This window comes from Emys orbicularis, chromosome 17 (genome assembly GCF_028017835.1).
Source record: "Emys orbicularis isolate rEmyOrb1 chromosome 17, rEmyOrb1.hap1, whole genome shotgun sequence".
NCBI classification, from domain to species: Eukaryota; Metazoa; Chordata; order Testudines; family Emydidae; genus Emys; species Emys orbicularis.
The window spans coordinates 8,803,888-8,827,918 of NC_088699.1; the positions used below are offsets into that span (position 1 = coordinate 8,803,888).

General features: G+C 45.6%; 1 protein-coding gene across 1 annotated transcript; it reads right to left on the reverse strand.

The window, feature by feature from the left end:
• Positions 1-2,886: 2,886 nt before the first annotated feature.
• On the reverse strand, positions 2,887-8,772 carry DYNLL2 (dynein light chain LC8-type 2). Its single transcript, XM_065418137.1, has 3 exons — positions 8,685-8,772; positions 5,220-5,358; positions 2,887-3,229 (listed from the first exon to the last, which is right to left on the reverse strand). The coding sequence occupies exons 2-3, from the start codon at positions 5,349-5,351 to the stop codon at positions 3,092-3,094; spliced, it is 270 nt and encodes an 89-aa protein (XP_065274209.1). The 5' UTR covers positions 5,352-5,358; positions 8,685-8,772; the 3' UTR covers positions 2,887-3,091.
• Between the last annotated feature and the right edge of the window lie 15,259 nt (positions 8,773-24,031).

Consider the following 24,031-nt stretch of genomic DNA (forward strand, 5'->3'; position numbering starts at 1 on the left):
TATGTTGGAAGTTTGTGACCGGGCAGGCACTGTAACACAGCTGTCCAGATTCACATGGCTGCACTTCCCTGCACAGGACCATCCTTCCCCCTGGGAAGGTTCATTTAGGCCATTCCAAGATGAGCAGCACATGTTGAAGGGAGAGAGAGAGACAGACACTTCTAGCTGCCTCAAGTGAGCATCCCACCTTGTGACAGGCAAGATCGATTGCTGGAGTAGTCACACCCTTGCATTAGTCAAGAGTTCTCTATCTCAGTGCATTTAGAGCTGTTCTACACTAGGTTGGGAAGGGGAGAACTTTTCACACTGAAGTCTACAGACTACCGGTGCTCCATAGAGTACTGCTTCTCCTCATTTACGGGACATAAGATACAGCAATTTCTTCCATAAGAAAGTAATGTTTGCCTATGAGACCTTGAAGATGGATCCCCCACAGCAAGAGGGCCAGAAGCTCCAGTATAGAATCATGCTGATAGAAGTGCAAGGCGTAAGAGCCATATTTAAAAGCAACTTAATATTCTTAAGTGTTTTCCCCTTTTCCACCCCTTAATGTGGATTTTTTTTTGTTTTTTAAAAAGCCAATTCCTCCAGGCAACCACTGGCTTTAAATTACAAGACAGCTCATTAAATCTTTAAATTCAGAAGTCTAACACCTCTCACTACTTGGATTACCTTTTTGGACAGAGGCAGCAGCACAGAAAAAGGGGGAAGTTCAATGGTCCTTTAGACCCTATTTATCTAACAAGCAAACCCAAGAAGGAGCCAGGACTAGTTTGGAAGGGTTAACGCTCCAAAAGGCTTGACCAGTTGTAGTAGCGAATGAAAGCTTTAGTTGCTACATCCATGTAGTCTGCAGCAGAGCAGTTTAGGATTCTCATGAAGTGATTTGACAGCTAGCATGTCTGGAATACCAATGACAGCCAGCATCCAGTTAGGACCCTCAGCCTAATGAGGTCATCTCAGGACTCGTCAAGTGACATTCTGGAAGAGGGTATAAACTCACTTCAGAAAGTGAACATCTTAAGGTCAGTAGCTAATTTGATGAGCTGGAGACTCAACCATGCAAACAGTATTAAGTGTTGCCGGATCTACAGAGTTCAGTAGATATGGAGAAACAGTTAACATTAAATGTTACAAATCCAAATTGGCTACGTTATTTGTAAGTCTGGTATGAAAAGAAACTAGAAGCTTTTTAAATGTGTCAATTCACCTTTAATGTTTGAAAAATAAAAAGGTATTTGAGCAATTGCAGTTATGAAGGGAACATCTCTTGCTCCACAGAAGAGTGTGAACAGGTTCACATCAGACTCATGCTTGGAAAACAAACACACATTCTCCTTTTTAGATCAAAAGTGGAGTTCTGTATAGACAAAAGTCGCCAAAGTGCCCTGGTTAGTCCAAGGCACCTTACCCCCAGATCGGAAGTTTTTTGTCAACATGAAATAAATTATGACACCACATCTTGTCTAGTTACAACATGGTTCTATCAATATTACAAAGTTAGGTATACTTTGGATTTTGCACAGTCTACAGACACAAGGACTTTTACTTCAGGAAAAAGTCAGCCTGGGTCATTCAGTCATTTCACAATTAATAGCTACACTTTCTCCCCTCTCCCAATACAGCAAACAAAAAGCAGTGGCATGTTACTTTCAACCTTCAACTTGGTTCATCTCGAGAGTTAGGAGTCACCATGCCCTAGAACAGAATTCACTCCATTCTAGAAATTCTGCCCATATTAACCACCAATCAATAAGCTCTTACTGCAAGCACCAAGTTTTGCAGAAGCCACCACAGGTGTTTTTGGAGGGTTATTTATTTTTTGGGGGGAGAGGGGGGACTGAAGGGGAAGGGACACCACCCTAGGATGATCCAGAAGAACCTTCTTGCAGTTTGAACTAGAAGTTACTACACACTAAGACAACACTGCTGACCCTATTGGAGAGAACGACATTCTGTCTTCAGAGAATATGTTCACGAGTTTCCCCTCACAAAACAGCTTCTGCTAAGAGAGGAGAAAGATTTGGAACACAGAAGCTATTCTTGGAGGATTTTCACTGTAGCTGATGGAGACAACAGTGGCCATCTGCAAGTCTTCCAGATGACTAGGTTACTTTAGGGAAAGACCTGAGTTAAGGCAGTGTTGTCTGGATAAAGACATGCCAAATCAAGTCTTTCAGATTCTGGTGTCAATCACTACATTTAAAATTTTCTAGTCCATTTTGGAACAGAGACCAGATGGCCTAAGAAAGTTAGTCTCAGTGGCAGCAACTAAGCTCTGGATCACCCCACCACGAACCAACTGAGGCCAGGAGATCCTTCCTCCTACAAAAAGTAATAATTTAGGGGGGGGGGGGAACATTTAATAAGTTTCAGACTAGATTAAGTTGCTGTGAGTTTAGTTGATCCATGTAGGCTGATCTGAGGGCAGTGGTGTGGGCATTTCTCGAGAAAACATAAAGGCCCAGTTGTATGATTTGCCATGCAGTCCCAAGATGGGAATACACTTTTTGAATGAAAACCTTGTTAAAAAGCCTCCCGGCTAATTTACATGGGCATTATAAGGCCTTTCTCCCCACCAACTGCTGAGATGACCAGCGAAGCCAAATTGACAGCTCCCACATCCACCCCACAGACTAAAACTGAAAAGGAAAGTTGACGTTCCTCCATTGATACACACACAGAAGTTTAAACAGTCTAACAAGAGTATTTACTATGAACTCAATAAGATCTCTTTTTGGTCTGCTAAACAAAAAGTGTTTTCCCCGCCTTGCCAAAGAAAAGGTTACCACTGGGGGAGCTGTTTGTGGAACAGTTTTATTTCTTCCCATTGAAAGGCCATTGTTTAAGCATTTACAGTTTTCCTAGTGCAATACAACCAAAAAAAAAAAAAAAAAAAATCAAAAAAAAAAAAAAGCAGTAACAAAAAAATGCCGCCTTCTTCCCAGGCAACTAAACAGAAGTAGATTTTACTGCAACATATACACATTAAATATAGTATACAGTCCATGCAGCGGCACAGCCATGTTAAAGGGAATCTTGGCTTCAGCCATCAGTGCATTACAGTCCAAATTTCACTTGCTCCGACTTCCTATCCAGACTTGAACAGAAGAATTGCAACCTGACCCAAGTAAAAATAGATGAAGTGCTTTGTCTCATGTGTTACATAGCTGCCAAAATTTCTGCCAACAATGCAGTGCCAAGTAGGGTTGTATTTCTTGTCAAATTCCTAAAAGGGAGAGAGAGTACAGTAGTTAAGACCAAGAAAGCCCACATCAGAACAGTCTGAAATATACTTTCATAACTGGTTACTGTTAGATACAAATGCAATGGAAATCTGAAGACAACAGAGGTGGATGCAAGATACTACTACCTTACTGATGTGCTAATTAGCAGGAGACAAAGGGGCTGCCCTGGAGTGCGGAAGAGGTCCCATGCCATGTACCTGAGTGATTTATACACAAGCTCCAGACCATAACTGCAGATTTTAAAAGTCCCCTTGGTACAGTGGTATTCAAGCCACATGTGTAGGCCAGTTGTTCCACAAAACCATTTAAACCCTCCCATTCCAAGCTGACCCCCAGAAACAGTATTTTGGAATGCGTGTTCCAGCAAGCCGCTGGATCTTAAAGGTCACTTGGAAAAGGAAAAAAAGTCAGGCTTCAGGCAGTCTTCATAAAGCAGCAGAAGAGTCTGTGAGGAGACTTGCTAATTTAAACAAGCAGAAACATTCAGATATTGTCTGCCTTGGGAAGACATCGGTGAAGCCGAAAGCTAAACAAGTGAAGTAGTGGATCATTGGGATAAACAATTTAACCAATTTAGCAATTGGGAGGAAAGGGTTTCTGGTAAGGATTGAGAGCTCTCATCCCTTCAGTTAATATGGATCTCCCATGACCCAGTCCTCAGGCGAAACTAGGGAAATATCAGACTCAACAGTCCTGATTTAAAGGAAAAAAATCAAAGTGAGAAAGCCTTAGACTATACACCAGAAAGCAGCAAGGCACCAACAAAAAAAAGACAGTTGAAGTCCTTTGCAAGTAACCTTTCTTCCATTGGCAGGGAATGTGCAGTAAGCCATTTCCTTTATATCAGAAAAGGAAGCAAACACGCAACAAGCCATTTTCTTTCCTGAGCTTTGGTTGTCTTATGTTGTATTCCATTCCCTCGTTGCACTGTCCCAAGAGCCTTCTGGATTAGTCACTTTTTGACCTGGAAAGGCCAGATTTTAAGAAAATATAAAAGATATTCTCAACTTGTTGAGACCATCAAATTTCAACTTGAATTAGAGTTGAACGGAGTTAAGTAGTTTCAGGTCCCACATTGGGTCCCAACCCACCCTGCCTAGTTTTGGTTCTATAATAATATTTTCCTCTTGTTTCCCTCCCCTCGAGTGCTCTCTCTCTCCCCCTCGTTGCTGTGTGAAGGGCCTACACAAACAGGGGACACCAACTATGCACAAGATTCCATCAAATACATAAGGTGAACAAACTGAAAGATACTTTGATCAGTCAGTTCCTCTAATCTTCAGGGTTCCACAGATAAATCCAGGTAAAGGGTTCAGACAGATGTGAGGTGTTTAAGTTGCATCATCTCTGCAGGCTGAGCACCCACAGCTCCATTCACCTCAATTAGAGCTGGTGCTCAGAACTTCCAAAAACTCAGTGTTAAGAAGATATCAACAGGCAGAAAAGCCTAGAAAAAGGAGGGGGGGGGGTGGAAGTGGGAGTTTATTTAGTCTAGAAGTGCTAAGCAGAAGCAAGGAAGTTTCACTTGACTAGATGGGTTGGGGTTTTTTGTTTGTTTGTTTTGTTTTAACTACAGTAGCCACACAGTTTAAATCAAGTCACGCCTTCCAAAGATTCAGAAGATTGCAGAGAGATAGCAACAATACATTAAGTTGCTACTTAGGGTAAACAGCAACCAAGTCCTTTTAGCTTGGCTAGCCAGAAAGAATGGTCCATTGGTTAAGGTGCTAGCCGAGAACTTGGAAAACCCAAGTTCAAGTCTCTCTCTACTTCAGACTGCCTGCGTGATCTTGACCACATCATAGAATCGGTCTCAGCTCCCATCGGAGAAACAGGGATAACAGCACTGCCCTACCTCACAGGGGTGTTGTGAACCACGCCGGTACTATGGTGATGAGGGTCAAATAAGTACTTAAGATGGTCAACATGTCCCAGCCAACCCTATGCCATTTTATAGCAGCTACATAATACCTTCTTTATATATGCTGCAATGTCTTTCTCTATGTTGTACTTCTCCATTGCCTGTGTAGCACAGTCTACAGCATCCTGCTGCATGTCCTCAGACATGTCTGCATTCTTGATCACAGCCTTTCTGTCAGACATTGTGAACCTAAGGCGGAACATAAAGTATTAAGATGTGCCCATAGGATTCTGCTACAGTTCTTTCATGCATTAGACTACATGGTCTACATAACTTAAAACAGTTCTGGATACAGTGTTCTGTATTTATATTGCAGGTTACACCAAACCCCTGTCTTGCCCAACATCTGGCTGTAGGCACACTACACAGTAATCCTAGGATATACTATTAGGTTGTGGAATACTGTAGTACAGGAAGCCACTTGGAGATTAGACTAGAGACAGCCAAGGATCACCACCTGTACATACATTTTTAGCTTTAAAAACCCATAAATCCTATGCAGAGATCTTCTACTCCTTTAAATTACAGGAGCAGCAGGCCCGCAAATCAATAAGCAATGGCTAAAGATGGATTTCCTTGCAGGTATAGCCAATGGAGTGGAGCAGTAATATGGCTCTACCAACAGCAGCCCCTGTTTGTCTGCACAGATTGTAGGTGAATGCGTTCAATGGATATAGTAGCAGAAGCATTTATTATTTCACTCAAGTGTGTACATTCCCTTTAAATGTAAGGTTAAGGGTCATACATTCAGCTGTTCTTGCTAGTTCAGACCAGAACGGAAGCAGTTTCAGATCTAGTTTACCTCCGTGTGTCATGGATTCCCTTTTGTACTTTGCTCAGCTTGACCAATGAAACCTAAACAGTTTTGCTGGTCTCATGCACATCACAACATTGCAATATTGGGATGTTAGGGTTGCCAGTTCTGCTGTGGAATGATACTTCCATCCAAGACAAGAGAGCCTACCTGTGACCTTTTAAGAGCCTGAACTGTGGCATGTCTGACAGGGTGTTTAACCTCTTTCCCTCTGCTAAAACTAGTTAGGGAGTTCTACGCTACTCAGTGATGAGTCACCTATATGTAAGCAAGTCTCAGATCCCCTGCTCGGGACACACCCACTAGTTGTAGCTAGTTTTATATGCCGTTTGTAGATCAGCTGAAAGTTACTATTTAACGTTTCAGTCCTTACTCGGCCAAAATGCCCACTAACAACAAACCTGTGAATTTTGCCTGAGCTAAGAGTGGACCTGTGTTGATTAGTACTTTTGATGTATGACCCATTTCAACTAGCACGTGAACAACATACAGCCACTTTAAACTCAGTTCTCCATTGTTATTTCGGTGGAACAAGTGGAGAATCAGGCATGATATCTGACCAGTTTAGGGCCTTCATTTGAAGGACTACACTAGTGAAGGGCAGCTGTCTAGGTGATGCCCATGGTTGCCGATTATCATATTTAGCTTTACCATAGGACTACCACAAAGTTACTTACGCTTTAAGGATGCCTTTTCACAGCAGAGAATGTGTCAAATTAGGTCTGCAAAGCCACATTAAGTTTACGGTGCCATAACAAGACTTAGTAAATCTTGAGCTATTTTACTAGGCTAGCACTATATGTTTGGAGGTAGGGAACCCATACATGTTTAGCTCCATTAAGGAGAGAGTCTGCGACAATGATTGTTTCCTGGAGCAGTCCCAGAAAAACTGAAGGAGTAGCTTTGTTATAGCAACTAAAGGAGCCTGCTATCCAGAGAGAGAAAGAATCCAGTTACATAACAGCCCTATGACTACAATACTTCAATTCTTTATTCTGCCTGCAGTTGAAGACTCATAGTGCTCCCTAATTTATACATTTTAGATACCGTGTATAATTGCGCATTGCTATTATTAACACACACTAATAGCATTAAAGGAGGAGGATGGGAATTCATCTAGAATGCCAGGAAAGAGCACGTGCATTTGTAAGAGTTTTTAGGAAACCAGTCACAGGTGCCTTCCACCCCCCAGATGATTGGGGTTTAAATCACTGTTTAGCAGGAGGGGGTAGATTTGGAGCTTCAAGTATGTCAACAACCACAAAGGAAAGCCCTAGAGAGACAGCCAAGCAGTGCACCCAGGACAAGCCACATGTGGCTGCTTGAAGAGTCAATTCAGAGGGCTTCTGTAATTACAGCACTCAGTGAGAGACCTGCAGAAAGTGTCTTCCTTCCTGGTCTTATTTAGAACAGGATTCTTGGGAGCACAGACAGGCCTGCCAAGCACTAGTTATGCCAGTGCTGCAATAGAAAACAACTCCTTTTTGCTTAAGTATGTAGATGTCTCCTCTCCCTCCCCCACCCGCACCCTTTTCAGCCATGCTCCCCTCTCTCCTGGAGACAGCAGCCTTTTCACGACAGCAGCTGAGTGAGGCTGCTGCAACCACTGCCGTCTGGAAAGGGGAGGGTAGAAGCGGGAACAGGTAAGGGAGCAGCACGCCGAGCCACAGTACCAGAGGCCAAACATCATTCACCTTGGCATTGCCAAGCGCAACTACTCCACCTGCAGATCAGAGCGACAGCTCCTCCCCTAGCCACAGGGCTGGGCCTTAACAATACCACGACACCTCTCATCCTCCTAGAAAGGGCCAGAGACAGCTCACCCCCTACTCAAGGAGGCTTGGCTGCTGCTGCATTTCCCAGGGGGGAGAAGCCACCAAAACAGGCCTCAAGAGAGACTGGCCCAGGCATAAATTGACACAAACTCCTGGGGAAGAAGCGGATACCAGAATTAATGCCACCGAGCAGGTAGAACATTTGCCCTTTCCTATAAGGGAGGGAGGGAACCTTCCTCTTTACCCTCTTCCTCCTGAAACAGAGGCCAGAGCCGTCTCCTACTAGCACAGGATTGGTCCCTACACCACCCTAGTGTATTTCCTCCTGGCCACTGTTAAGCTGTCCCAGGGGAGGAGGTTTCCGTGCAGTCCCCAGCAGACCAAGGCACGCTGAGATCTGGGGGGAAGAGGTGTGACCTTCACTTCCCGAGCCCCCAGGGGAAGCGTCTAGCTCGGATCAGGAGGATGACCTTGCCTCGGAGAACGCGGATACTCGGCCTGGGCAGGCCGGGCCGAGGATGCAGCAGCAGCAGCTGCACAAGTTCCCTGCTAAAAGCCATTGGGGGGGCGGGGGCGGGGCTGCACGGGAGCCCCATCAATGCACCGATGTAAACGGGCAGCAAGCCGGCTCCGGCTGCGGGAAGGGGTCACTCAGAGGCTGCAGCAGGAGTGAGTGGGAGGAACCGGAGCAGCTCCCCAGTTCCTGCTGCTCCCAGGGGCAAAGCTGCCGGGAGCGGGTGCAGCCGCCAGCTGGAGGCTGGCGAGAGAGGGGGGGTGCAGCCCCCCCATTGCAGCCCACTTCGCCTCCCACGGCCAGGCAGCTGCAGCCCCGGGGGGGGGGGGGAGCCGCCCCCTCCCCTGCTCGTGAATGCACCAGGCAAAATAATAATAATACACCCGCCCCCGCCGCGGCGCGCCCGCCTCACCTGCCCCGCGGGAGTCACCGGCAAACGGACCCGAAGCGCCTCCGCCGCGCACTCGCTCTCGCACCCGCTCCGCTGCCGCCGTGTGCCCCGCTCTGCCCAGCGCGCGCTCTCCGCCCGGCCGCCTCCCCCGCGCTGAAATAGGCGCCCCTCCCCTTGCAGTGGCTCAGCCAGCCGCCCTCGCCATTGGCTGCGCCGCGGCCTCGGCCCACAGCGACAAGCGTTTTCCTCTCGCTCTTCTCTGCCTACATCTTGTTTCATCCCACAATGCCACGAGCAGGCTGCGGAGCGCGTCTGGCTCACGAGGTGGAGGGGGTGGAAGGGGGGGGGAGGAGAGGGAAGTAAATACGACTCAGGGATTGGGGTGGCCTGGACCTGGGGACCCTCCTGCAAAGGGGCTCGGCCAGATCTGCTTCCCTGTGGGAGCCTCGTGCATTTGTGTGGGGGGTACAATCAGCAGATCTGTTGCTCATTCTGGGGTCTGATGCTGCTTCTGGCCCCAGTGCAGTGTAAACCCCCCCGGAATGAAGTGGAGTCACTCTGGATCATAAACCGGCCAAGTGGCCCTTAGGTCAGTTTCAGAGTCACCTGTGTTCGACACGCCAGCTGGGGTCCCCCTCTCACATTGATTGCTGACAATTATTGACATCAGAAAAAAAAGTTAAGGTGATGGCCAGAGTTATTTACACTAAAGTAATGGACCCAACATCAATTTCCGTTTCCTGCGCTGCTCAGTTTTTGGGAGTCCCTCATTTTGGGTCTTTGTCGCACACAGTCCCCATATTTGGACTTTGGATGCTCTGGATTTACACCGCTGTAGCCAGGAGCAAAATCTGAGCACTTGTCCTGAAGGCCTGATTCCAATTTAATTTACACCAACAGGTTTCATGCTGATGTGTCCCTGTGGATGTCAGTGGAGTTTTACTCCAGGATGAGATCTCTTAAGTCCAATCACTGTGTCTGGCAAGGATATAGGGCCATTGCTTTACTCTGTGTTTGCTTATCTGGATGCATTCATAGTGCTTTGTGGTTTCATCATGGAGCAGTAGTGCTGCACGTCAACTTTGATGTGCTCTAATAATAGGAATATGCACTGGCTCAGTGAGATCAGTATTGTATTGCTGGGTCTCTGAAAGATCCCAGGGCACTTTTTATCCAAGAAGGAATTTGCTGCAGTATCTTTGGCCATAGAAATCTACCCGCCTTACAGTGGCGTGCACTAGTCATCTGTGCTCTTCACCCCAGAAGTTGGTGCATTTCAATAGTGCCATATGTATACAGGATCTTATCCTGCAACTGGATCTACACATGTAGATCCCTGCACCCATCTAAAGGGTCATAATGTTCAGGGATCCACGCACATGGATCTGATTGCAGGATCGGGGCCATAGTTTGTAAAGTATTCTTGGGATGAAAGGCATTACATAAAAGTGTTTTGCCAGTGTTAATTAATTGTAATGATACTGCACGCTTCTACAGTGCCTTCCGCCGGAGTGTATGACAGACATTAATTAATTAAGCCTCACAAAATGCTCCTGTGAGGTAGGTAGGCAGGCAGTATTACAGTGTCCCTCATTTACAGAAGAGGAAATTAAGGCACAGAGAGAGTGAGTGATTTGTCCAAGATCACACAGCATGTTAGCAGCGCTGTCAGGAATAGACCCTGTGTCTCTTAATGCCCCGTCATGTGACCCTCCTCCTTCCATTGACATTATATCAAAAGCCACTTGTAAGCACCTCAGATAGAAATGTACTATTGATTGACACCCTGCAGTGACTCTGCAACAACACATATTCAAAACCATACAATACACAAGGACAGTAGGAGAGGCAGGTTTGTGCTTTGTCCAATGGGTATGGCACAGCTCTAGGAGTCAGGATTCCATTTTTGGCTCTGATGCTGACTTACTGGGTGACCTTGGGTAAGTCACATCCATCTCCCTGTTTTCTCCTTTGTAACCTGAGGATAATGATACCCCCCTTCATCAAGTGCTTTCGGAACTTATTTGTCTCGATGAGACTAAAAGGACCCCTGACCATATAAAAACCTGGTGAGGCCTTTGACCAAACTGAGGAGGACGGCTGTTTCTGGAGGTCTAGATATCAGTGGTGGCCAAGAGTGCTTCTCCAACTTCTCCTGACCATTCCTTGTCTTGTGGAGCTGGTGACAGGTTGGGGGAGGGGGTGTCTTGTGTGTAATAGTGAACTCCAATTTGCTTGGTGAACCCCATTTTGTTTCAGGGGTTCTACTTTGCATTGTAATCTTCATTATGCAGTGTGACCTTGATGTTGTATTGTAGCCTCTTTCGTGGATTCGAGCATCTGAGACGCTGGAACAGAACAATCTAGCGCCATTAAAATTGAATGACTCTTCCCTTCTAGAACAATGGGTTTTCTACCAGAAGAGCTATTGACTTTGAATGATTCTCTGCACAGCAGCTGATGGGATAGGGGCTACAACCCAGAATTCCTCCATCTGAAGCACATAGGCCACAGGAGGAAAGACACATGCCAAAAGATCAAGCTAAGAAGAAGGAAGGCAGGAAGGGCTGCATCACCTCTGGTCACTGACTAAACCCAGGACTTACGGAGGGGTGAGATCAGATTTTGAGGGCTGCATTCAGGACTCTCTGCTATACAAAGATCTGTAACTCTCCAGTGTGCTTGGTTCAGAGTAAAGTGTCTGTGCTTAACAAATTTCTCTGTTAAGACTGTGTTCCTGTCTTTTCTGCTATGTTAATTGAGGTTAATTGAGAAACCAGAACTCCCACAGCCAGGTGGATTCTGGGAGAATGTATCTGAGCAGCTCAGGAGGGCTAAAGCACTTGTTCCAGTGTTCAAGGTGGCTGGACTGCAGGGTTTCACTGCCCAAATAGGGGATCTGCACCTGGGAGACCCAGACCTAGAAACAGTGACCAGTGACCATCAACTAGTGCAGAATGTAGTTGGCCCATTTTCTTAGCAGTGTTTTGCACGTGGAGTACGTGTACTCTGTGATTGTACTGTGCAATTCAAGTTTATGGTGTTGATCTATAAAGCCATCTATTGTTTGGGTCCTGGGCATTACTACCTCTCTCTTTGTGCTTTAACCCATCAACTGAGATCAGCTGGGATACTGAAGCAGACAAGTCCTCAGATGCATATCTTTACGGGTTAGAGGAAGTAGTGTTTGCAGTGCAAGGTCCTCAGCTCTGGAACTCATTTCCTAACTCAGTCTAAGAAAGCCATAGTTTGCTGGCCTTCTGGGCATATTTCACTCTCTCTCTCTCTTTTCTCAGGCTTTTCCTTTTTCATGCTGAAAGGAAAGGTCACTGTCTCCTAGCCCAGCAAAGATGGTAAGGAGGAAATAATGCCCTTTGCTAAAGCACCATCTCTACCTCCTACAGGAGCCTGTGTTTACCTTGGAGGTTTCCCATCCAAGTACTACCAGACTTAGCCCTGCTTAGCATGGGAAATCTGATAAGATCACAACTCTAGATGGTGCCGCTCCAGACAAGCGTCCCTCTCCCAAACAGGGACATGCCGCTTACAGCAGCTTCATCTCCAGTCACCACAGGACCTTCTGTATCCAGTTTGTAGCTGTTTAAACTTGGCTGTGGTGGCAGTAAACAGAAAAACCCTAAGACATTTCTGAACTAAAGGACATTTAAAGGAAGCAGGGATGAAATGAACATCCCCTAGCCAATGGCGACACCTTGAAAAGACAGACAGAGAGCACCCCAGGTTAGTGAGGCCACTCTATCGGGGGGCAATGGAAATAATTACTTTTTCACACCCCTATATCCTCACAGAAGGTACAGGAATCCCATCTGTAGGTAAAAAGAGAGTAGTACAAAGGAACTGGGAACAATAAGACTATTAAATCCCAAGTTAGGAAGAAAACTCTCCATTCATCTCTAAATCAAGGTGAAGGGTTGTGTAGTTCCAATTTTATGTCAGGGTAACTCTGCTGCATGACTGGGCCTAGTTTCTTATATGGCTACGTTGGAGGCCTCCAACAAAGAAGGAAAAGGAGAGGAAGGTTGTGTTGGAATTCATCTCTTTGCCTCCTACACACCCGTAAATAAGATTTAGCAAGATGAAATGGTAGGGATAACTTGCATACATTGGCTGGGAGAGCAGCCTGGACTGTGATCAGTCATGTAACATACCTTTAACTATAGGCACATATGCGCCACATGAACAGCTGTTTAGTCTTTCCCGCCTGGGAATCCTGCCCTCAATAAATGTGCTCTCTATATATACCTGATCTCTTTGCTGCCTACACATGTGCCCATCTGTCAGGATGGCATCACGCCGGTTTGAATTTTGGTTGCTCCATTTCACTTGCGCATAGGTGCCAAGAAGTCATGGGTTTAGATAAGCAGCCTATAAAAACACAGCAAGTGCCATCTCCTCCGCCACGCTGCTGCTACAACACACCCCCTTAAGCTCCATTGCATCCTTTGATGCCCAAGAATGGATCGGTGTGGCGTTCATGGGCACATCTGGCTCGTAACAAGACAAATTTTAATTGCATGAAGGGCCTTCAGATCCATGGAGACCACTTGGGGTTCTGAAATCTATGCTACATGATAGTAGAGTTGCTTCTAGGAAGACAAGTCTAGGGCAGATAATGGCACCCAGGGGACAGACTGGAGTTCAATTCTCAAGTTGTGCTCTTGCCTGAGAAGCAGCCAGCCAGTTGCTTCCCTTTTACTAATTAAGTGTATTATTTTCTGGAGTGATGATTGCGAGCAATGGGATGCCATTCACAACTAAAACAACAAATAAAATATGACTGAGGAAGCCAAAAAATCCAGCCACTCCAATGAATCAATGGGCAAAGTAAGGGAGAGATCATGGAAAATAGTCAAAGATTAACTGATTCCATTTTCGAGATCTTAGTTTGAGCCTTGACTACACGTACAGAACAGCCCCGGATGGTAGAGAGGCAGTGTGAACTAGTCGCCGGGGACCTGGTTTTGACAATGATTTGCTGTGTGGCCTCGAGCAAATCACTTACAGCCTGATTTTCAGGGATGCTGAGAACATACAGCTCCCATTAAGTCAAATGTTCAGCACCTTTGCAAATCAGACCACTAATGTCTCTGTGCTTCATTTTCCCTGTCCATATAAGGAGGCTAATGATCCTTGCTGACCTCCCTCATAGGGGTGTGTTGTGAGAGTCAGGTAGTGAGTAGTAGACGACGGTGAAGATTTAAAGAGCTACATATGCAAGTGCTCGGTATTCATACTATTATCCAAAGGAAGGCTCTGTTCCCAGCCAGCTTTAGATGGAACTGCTCATTCACTGCTGCTTTGGAGGGGCACTGCATGTGAGACAGTCACTTAGGTAACTCTGACCTGTAGGACAGGAAGATCAGGCCTCTTAATAATGATACCTAGCTCTCACAGAGCACTCTTCATCCATAGATCTCAGAGTGCTTTACAAAGGAGGTCAATATCATTATCCCCATTTTACAGATGGGGAAACTGAGGGACAGAGAAGTGAAATGACTTCCCCAATTTCACCCAGCTGGCCAGTGGCAGAAGCAGGAATAAGAACCTAGATCTTCTGAGTCCCCATCCAGTGCTCTGTCACCATGGCCACACTGCCTCTTGTATGCTGGCACCCCTCTTCTCCCTCAGCACACTCCGTACAGTCAGGGTTGCTTCAGAAGCATTGGCTGACTTCTATAGACATAGAGGTGTAAGCAAGAGGCATGACTTGGTACTCAGCCCATACGTATAAAAAGTAAAAGCTGCTGTGGACTTCAGCGTAACAGCATCAGCTCTGACCCCTATGGCAAAAGCTTTGGGCCTGAGTCTCATTTGCACTAAGGTAGCACATAATTTATGCCAAATATAAGGCCCCTTTAGACTGCCAGAGTGGTGTAAATGGACATCAAGCCTCTTAAGCCGATGGAAGGCCCCGCGGAGACTGGCACAAATGGAGCAGAGTTATAAAAGAGAAAACGGTGGAGTAGGGAAGAGCTTCATATTTATTACTATTTATATTACTGTAGCACCTACATAAGAACATCCATATTGGGTCAGACCAATGGTCCATCTAGCCCAGTATCCTGTCTTCTGACAGTGGCCAACACCAGGTGCTTCTGAGGGACTCAAAGCATTTTACAAACCTTAGTCTCATAACACTCTGGCGAGATAGGTAAGTAACTGGCTAGTGTATATGTGTACCATGGCCATCAACTAAGTGGAATCAGATCAGTTCAACTATGTATATCATAGTGGTTAATATTAGCTACTAATGGAGGGTCTCCTTTAGCTTACCTGGTAGGGAGTGACCTGTGCTTTTGGAGTCGAAGGATCAGATTTCAGTTCTAGTCCTGCTGTCACCAGGAGGTCCCACGTAATCATGATGTGCACCGTAGTGACAACCAGGAAGGCCTAGGTAGCAATAGTTCTGTAACAATATAATTGCAGAGGGGTAAATCAAGGCAGAGAATCAAAGCAATGTAGGGCTGGAAGGGACCTCAAGAGCTCATTTAGTTCAGCCCCCCGCCCCACCATGCTGAGAAGGAACCAAGTATATCTAGATCATCCCTGCATGGAGAGATGACACAAGTTTCATAGAGTCTAACGCCGGAAGGGATTGTTATGATTATTTAGTCTGACCTCCTGCATAACACAGGCCACAGAATTTCACTCAGGGATTCCTGTGACTTACCCACTCAGAAAGTCAGTGCCAGAGATGGACACACAGCACAGGAGCCCCCTTACCATTACTTCCTTGCTCTAGCCAAAAGAATGCACACATTCAATATCAATATATGCACACACACAATATCAATAAATTGATTTCAACAGGAATAGTATAAAACAAAGGGAAGGCAATACATGGGAGTGTCTCCGCTGCAGCTGGAGTTGTCCACTGGAAGGCTCTCAGAGGAATGAGGTGGCCTTAGCCAAGAACTGGTAATCTTGAAACAAGTAAAAAGAGACCAGGGAGGGAAATCACTTCACCTTCATGCCCTTAATGAAACAGGACTTTTCTTCACACAGAGAAAATTACAATCTGCCTCGGCGCATGCAGGCCCATTATTACATCTGCACGTTGAACGCTGGGGGGAAATTAATTAAGGAAGAATCCCCAGCAACCATTTTTGTGATAGGGTGGTCGCAAAAGTAGCTATTCTACACTGAACTCCTGCTTCCAGGATGGCCATGAATTCAAAAAAGGGGGAAGCTATCCAGGTGCCCACATCTTTTCACAGGTTCAGCAACCCTCCCCCGTCCACACACCTGACATCAATAGCAGCCATCTGGAAACAGTGCCTGAGGGAGGATGGAAGAGTGCCGCTCATACAAACCAGCTGAAGTCTTGTCCCAAGGACGGAGGCACTGTCCTGCCGGAGATGCCGTTTGTCATATTAGAGATGAAACTCAGGTCCTCCTCAGCACTTGTGTGCATAAAGATCCCACCACACTTTTTTGCAAGTGTTAAGTCCTGCACCCTGGCCAGATTCTAGTTTGGGTTACCAACATTTCTAATTCCGACATCCTGGTCACTCTAATTACATCAGCTTCCCTAAGGTTCCTTGGGTGGAATCCTGGATCCATGGAAGTCAATGGCAAAATTCCCATTGATCTCAATGGGGTCACGGTTTCACCTCTTTTTCAACTGAGGCAGCATGGTCTATTGCCGTGTTTCTCAATTGGTGGGGCGTGACCCTTGGGGGCGGGGTCTTGAAAGGCCATCAAGGGGGTCTCAAGGTGTAGAAAATTTTATTAGAGTCTCAAGCAAAGAAAATCTGGTTCCCCCATACCCCACACACCCTGACCCTTCCAGGTGAAGTAGTCTGTCAACCTCTCAAAACACGCACATAGATAAATTACCACAGTCTCCTCATTATCATTGATACATGTTTTTACTCTTAATTTTTACTTCAAATAGGCAGTTGCCAACCTGAAAAGGTTGGGAAACTCTGGCCTAGTGGATAGAGCACTGGAGTTGTTGTGTGACCATTCGCATGTCACTTAACTTCACTCTTTTCTGTGGTTCTAGTCCCCTTCCTATCCTTTATCTGTCTTATCCATTCAGACTGTAAACTCTGTGGGGTAGGGACTGTCTTATTATGTATGCACAGCACCTTGCACAATGGGCCCTAATCTCAGTTGGGGCTTCTAAGTGGTACTGTAATAAAAATAACAGCTGCAGTATTTTTCTTTTGCCCTTCCCTAGACTTTTGTGTGACATGGTTTCCTAGATTCATAGATTCCAAGGCCAGAAGGGACCAAGTGAGATAGAGTCCAACCTACTGTATGAAACAGGTCATAGGACTTCCCCAAAACAATTCCTAGAGCAGATCTTTTAGAAAAACGTCCAATCTTGATTTCAAAATTGCCAGTGATGGAGAATCCACCATGACCCTTGGTAAATTGCTACAGTGGTTAATTACCCTCATTGTTAAAAATTTGCGCCTTATTACCAGTCTGAATGCCACTGGATCATGTTCTGCCTTTCTCTGCTAGATTGAAGAGCCCATGATCAAATATTTGTTCTCTATGTAGGTACTAACAGACTGTAACAGCTGTATGTCGCACAAAACGGTCTCCATTTTTCAACCCGAGATGTGGCTTCGTTCCAGGAGTAAAGTCGTTCCTGTAGTTTGGAAAACACTTTGCAATCCTTTGGTGTGACAGTAAGTTATAACAATTGGGTCAAAGTCTCCTCTGAGTTATATTGGCACAATTATCATCATTACAGAAATACTAATAAGAATACCTAGCTCTCATATTGCACTTTCTATCAGCACATCTCAAAGTAGCAATGGTGCCCAAAAGCCTCAGGATCCTCCATCGTGCCAGGCACTGTATGAACACACAGGCAGGCATGGTCCCTGACACACCAGTATAACTGAGAAGAGAATTCAGCCCTAAATTGTCCTAAAACTACATGCACCTTCGGTCATGAAAGCATGCAAAAGGATGGGTCCTAACTGAATCACAGGCTTTTGAATCTCGTATTTATTACAAGGAGGAACACTTCCTTGAAACATCACAGCCATGAAGATATATGAAGACTGATTTGATGGACGCTAGACTGAAAAGCTGGTTCACCTTTACTAACAGCTCCTATAGAGATGGGTTGTCTTATCATCACCTGTATTCTTAAAGAAGATATGTTCACTAGAAAGGGAGTCCAATAATCTTAGATGACAATATCAGCAGGGAAGACTCATAGATCAGATTCCAAGCTGAAGAATTACTTCCTGCCAAGGAAACACTGTGTCCAAATTGCCCATCAATTAACTGACCCTCTGGAATAGATCTAGCCTAATTACAGGCATCTTTCAGAAATATGGAATTTCACACTATCCTTTTTATTAATTTGGCCAGTTTCTGCAGATTTGGCACCTCTCGTTGGTCTTTACGTTGTGTATTATGCATTAAGGTTCTGATTCAGAAAAGTGCTCAAGCACATGCTTAAAAGTTTCCTGCCTAGAGAGGGATGCTTTCCTAGATCATGGCCTAAATTATCGTCTGTTTATTATACTGCCTCAAGTCCACTCTCGAAAGCACTTTAGAGATATTAAAGGGTGATGGTCCCAACTGCAAAGAGCTTACAGTCTAAGGCTTTCATCCTGCCATGTGTTCCACATGTGGACAAGTGTCTGCCCAGGCAGAGCTCATTGTAGGATCGGGACCTACATAAATATGTGACATAACGAGGGACAATCAAGCAGAAGAGAAAGGGTAGGGAGGGAGGACACTGAAGTTACATGGTGCTGAATGTTCAGGACACAGCTTGATAAGGTTGGATTTATAAGAATGTAAATTTTAAAAAACTGACTACACTTACGTTTTGGTTGGGTGGTGGGGAGTGGTACCAAGGGGAAGAGTTTAGAGGAGTGAAACAGCAGGGAAAAGGGAGGATGGAAAAAAGGAGATTGAGGATGGTCGGGGGAGGAAAAGAGAGGGAAGGGGAGGAAGAAGAGGAGTGTGGTGGGCAGGGTGGGTGAGCCTGGCAGCAGAGGTACTGTGGCAGCTATAGAGAAGCAGCTAGAGGTCAGAGCAAACAAAACCTAGTGTAAAGAATGCCCACAGGTCAAACAGTGGGATGCAGGTGATGATGTTAATTACAACAAAAAACTGCCCAGTCCATTTATTATTATTTATTTGCCTTTTACCTCTGCGAATACTGAAAGCACCCACTGACCAATCCTATACTATTAATAAGATTTGGCCTCCATTGTGGTTATTTCACTCCTGAGTGGTTGATATTTAGCCCAGTAAAACACTGAACATACAAATCCTGGTCAGAAGTGGATTTCCTTGGTTGGAGAAAAGGCCTTTGCAAAATAAATGAACTCTATGCTGACGGACTCTCTGAAGAGAAGTCTCCATGCGGCCAGCCTTGCTTCAGTGTCATTTTGTTATGAGCCACCTTTTACTGTCTTAGGCTTCATTCTTCATCTATTCCCTCTGCTTTGCGCTTGTGACTAACTTTTCTGCATGTCAGGCTTGGCTATCGTAAAGCCATGTAAATATTTTAAACGTAAACCCACAGGCTGTCCCCATATCAATTCTGTTCTGTCTAAAGGAAATTTAGAGGTTGGCCTTATGGAAAATTGAACATTTGCTTGCAGACAGAGATGGAAAAGTACAGTGAAGTGTGGAGTCTCTTTATACTTGTGCTTCCTGGGGCAGCGCCTACTCCATTTTCATGTCCATATGAGGACATGTAAGGCCTGTTCCACTGTAATATGATCTAAAAGTAATTTCCTTTTTTGCATGACTTATTGGTTGTCATATTAGCTGACCATGTAGCCATAACAAGAGCTAACTCCTCCTTCTCTGGTCCAGGCAGAAGAGAGCCATCAAAGCCATCAGGAGCTGGTGTGGAGGGAGAGCAGAAGTAATTGAGGGACTCCTGGGCAGCACTTCAAGGCTCCTGAGCATCTGTTAGTTTGTGGATCTACCAGTCCAGGCACTTCTTGTATAAGGTAATGCAGCCCCTGCAACGGTTAATCCCGTAGGCCACGTCCAGGTCGGCTGATGCTTCAGAGCTTCAGAAAGAGGATTGCTTCTCCTTAACTGTGGAGGAGCATTTGTGATGGCTACCGTCTCGACTGACGTGGGGGATTGACCTGGGGGGCTGCAGAGCTAGAAGCATGAGTCTCTACAGCTTAAGCGAAAGAACCAGGCTAATTAGCTCTGGCACAGACTCACATCCTCTGTTGACTGGGCACCAAGGGGGGGGACACAATACTCACTAACCAGTGGGTTACACATACCTGTGTGCACAGTACTGGCCTCATTTGCTCCCTCCTTGGTGTCAGGTTGCAAGTGACCCGTCCTCTGTCTGCGGAGGGTTGGAAGCAGCTCCTTCTGGTGCCCTTCGGCACTGCTCCCAGGCCTTGCCATAGAGAGCCATTTGTGTGCTAGGTGACCGTTCTCTCCTACCAACATCTTTGAGCGTGCTCAGCCCCAACCTGGCTGGAGAGCAAGGGATGGGCACAATATCTTAACCCACAGAATGTTGAAGAGCACAGAAGACAGATGCCAGACATGCACCAGGTTAATGGCATGCCACACTGGGCTGCCACTGGCAGGCCAATCTCCACAGGCCACTGTAATTTTGACAGCACAAATTTCAGGAGATGTTCTAAATCTTTTGTTCATTAATCTAAATCTGTGCAATAGCAGCACGTCTGGCACCCATGAATGGGTTACTTTGTGAAGACAATTGGCCACGTAACAGTGTTCTGACTACAGGGAATGATCAGCCAATGAGTGTGTGATCTGGGGATGATTTTCTCTGTGTTGTCCCTATATCTGGTGGGGCAGATAGCGTTCTGGAAGGAGGCTGAACTTTCCAGTAGCATCCTGTTCTTGATCAATCTCTATTAATAAAAGCAGTTATTATTTCTCTAATTTGCCTGTCGACTCATATATATATATTCATATAACATGAATATGGCATTGAGGTCAATGGGAGTCTTGGGTCAAGCCCTACAACTTTCACTTTTGGGCTCCTCAGTGATTGTGTGTAGCCACTGGAATATGAAGGAAAAAAGGGTTTTATTCACTTTACATAACCATCTCTCTCAAGCACTATGTCTGAAACACAAGCAATCACATTCAGAGCTGCTGACAGTTATTTTTCTTCATTTAGAGACACCGCTGTCACTGATAATCATTGTTTTGTGTTTGATACGTTGAATGGAGAGCTTGACAGTTTTTGGTCTTCTTTTAAAGAGGAACAGCAAAGAAACAACTAAAACTGTTTAAAAGAGACACTCTCAGCTAGTTTAACCCCTGCATTTAGGTTCTATGGAGGGGGAAAGGTTTACAAAACCTAAACGCTTACAAATATATGTTTTTCTTTTCTATCTTTTTTTTTTTTTAAATGTATGCATTTGCCTTCCACGTTTGGGCCTGATTCTCCATTGCCAGGCACCTTGTAGAGTCATTTGCAACAAAGTAAAATGAATACCTCTCTGCACCAGACAGTTGTACTCCTTTAACTATTCCAGTATAGTTAATCTGTGCCACTTTGCTAGTATGGATGCCATTAGATAAGCATAAAGGCGCTTTATATTGGTCTGGCTATTCCCATATGGTAAGGGGAACAAACTATACTGGTATAAGGCACCAATATGCCAGTATAACTGCATCCACACTGTGGCCATGTCTAAACTAGATGCACTTTACTGGTATAGGTATACCAATAGACTATACTGGAAAAAATGCTCCTAATGTGGACATAGCTTATACCAGCAAAGTGCACTTACGCTGTCTACACTACCAAGTGTAAACTGGCATAGCCCCCCTACCATAGCTGCAACGTATGTCAACAGAAGGAGCTTTTCTGCCAGTGTAGGACCATCACTTCCCAAATGAAATTAGCTATGACAACAGAAGCACGCTTAGGTTGGCATAACCGCTTTACACAGGGGGGTTTGTTGGTGTGGTTTTTACTGGTATAGCTGTGTCTACACTAGGGATTTCTGCTTGCGCAGCTATGTCGGTCAGAGCTCACGCCTCTTCACCCCCCAGCTGACATATCTATGCTGGCAGAAGTGTGTCGTGCAGACCTGGCCGAGAGTTTGTACCAGTTTAACTCTACCACTAAAAAAAAAAAAAAATGATCCCTCTCCTAACCAATATAGTTATACCAGGAAACCTTTCACATGTAGACAAGGCCCGAGTGTAAAATGCTCCCAGGTCAGAATGGCAGTTTTGCACTAGTGGAAATGACTGCGCTGGAAGCAGGGCAATCAGGGAGAGTCAGGCCGTTCTACACATCTACAGACGAGGTCTTGTTGGCTGCAGTGAGGTTGCCAAGGTGTAACAGAGAACTGAACCTGACCCCTAATATTCTGTTAACTAGGTGAGATCTGACACGGTTCTTTCATGGTTTCTAAAGCTGGGCACTGCACCTGCCTGATGATGGTGCATTCATTTGGACAAAGCATTTCTTTTCTTCTCTCGTACACAGGCATCAGAGTTCAATGTCCAAGTTGCGGGACCAAAGTATGGCTTCTGTATCAAGGGAGGCCAGGCATTGTAAATCACCCTCCAGATATTGGGTTGGGCCCTCTTCCACCACATGAGTTATTGTCTGCAACACCGCTCCACAGTCACAGCATGGGGAGGAAACCAGGCCACGCTGGTGGATAGTTGCAGCAACTCTGGATGAGCCAGAGAGTAGCCTGTGAGTCTGGTCCATGATCTATGATCAAGTGGGCAAGGAGACAGGTGCTGCGATGGACTCCTGAATGTACTTAGTGCGTTAGACTCTTTCCCACCAATGCTTCCTCTCTGTAAGGATGTAGTATTCAGCTCTCTGGGGGTGCTGATTGTCTGTGCATGGTAAAAGGCCAATTGTGCTCTCATCCAAGAGTGCATGGGCTGCCATAGCAACTGTCGAGAGATCAGGTGTGGTGTCACACAAGAACAGGTTTCCGCCCCTGAATATAAGCAGACCGTCGAATCGAAGCTGCATGTTATTTCCTGTCTAAAACTGGTCCATCAGTCAACTGGAGATGTAATGGGTTGTTTTCATCGGTCACAGCTCTCCAGGCAGATTTAACAGTAATAGCATCTTGTCAAAGGTCTGGAGGAGCTACGCATGTTAGCACACACAGAGACTGGAAACTGGTATATAATTCAAGCAGCTACTAATAATACGAGTGGCCAAATTCAGCTCCATGTCAGCAACCAGAGTGTGATGGCTGCACAGCAGTATTCAGGTGGAGCAACCACCATGGCCCATACAGATGTAGGAAGGACCAAAGGGTCTGCTCCCCAGGAGGTGCCTGATAGTTTTCATATCAAGATGGTACAGGAAGAAATCTTCGTTTTCAGGGATTCCTGATGAGGCCAGTAAGTCTGGCTATGGCCAAGTGACCGCGGAATGGAATGGCAGCAGCATTCCTTGCCCATGGATTGAGGTAGCTTGATTGGCAAGAGGACTGTATAGATGGACAGTAGTTGCCAGTGTCTTGATTTCATGAGAATTAACCTCCATTGCTAGAAGTAAGTGGTCAAAATGCCCAGGTCTGGGCTGAGATTCCCTTCAAGCTTGTGGAATTCATTTCCAGCATCCACAATACAGATGGCAATCAGCATACACATACTTCTCGGCCTGAGTTCCAGGGAGGTCGTATGTGTATGTACAGGGGAGCCAAGACTGACCCTTGTGGAAGGCCATTACAGAGATGTTTCAGCTGACTGATTTTTCCCTGGACTTGCAGGATGAAGCTTCAGATGCTAATCATTTCTTGGGTGAATCAGCACCGTCGGCTTATAAGGAATCACTTGCAGCGGCTTGGCAGTCAGCCCAACGTGCCACACACTGTTGTACACTGCCATCAAATCAATAAGGGCTGCACCAACTTTCTTTCCGGACTCAAATGCATTTTCTATACATGGGGCCAGACAAAGTACCTGGACTTGGGTACATCATCTCCTCCGGGAACCAGCCTGAATGCAAGGCAGCTGAGGATCAGCTACCTCTTTAATCTGCATCAGGATTAGTGTCTCCATCAGACTGTATGGAACACACAACAGAGAAATCAGTCAGTAGCTCTTTGGGACTGTCAATAGTTTCACTGGCTTGGGGACAGCCATGACCTTTGCTGTCTGCCAGACTTTAGGAATCCTGCAATCCTGGATACAACCATTCAGAAATCGAAGGAGCCAGTTTTTGCTGGTTGACCCAAAGTGAGAGACAACCTTGGAATCAGGTATTTGGGAGAACATCAGTGCTACCTACCAAGCTTTCTGTGATATAGCTCTGGCTACTGCAAACAAATATATACCCAGGGAATCTCGTCTACAGTTCATTCCTGGATGGTCACCTGATGCAACCAGATTATATCAGGAGTTTATATCCA

Excerpts from the sequence above, each read along its gene's own strand:
- DYNLL2 (XM_065418137.1), bottom strand. The coding sequence starts at position 5,351 with ATGTCTGACAGAAAGGCTGTGATCAAGAATGCAGACATGTCTGAGGAC. Across the intron at positions 3,230-5,219 it reads TTGCAGCATATATAAAGAAG|GAATTTGACAAGAAATACAA; the intron begins GTATTATGTAGC and ends TCTCCCTTTTAG.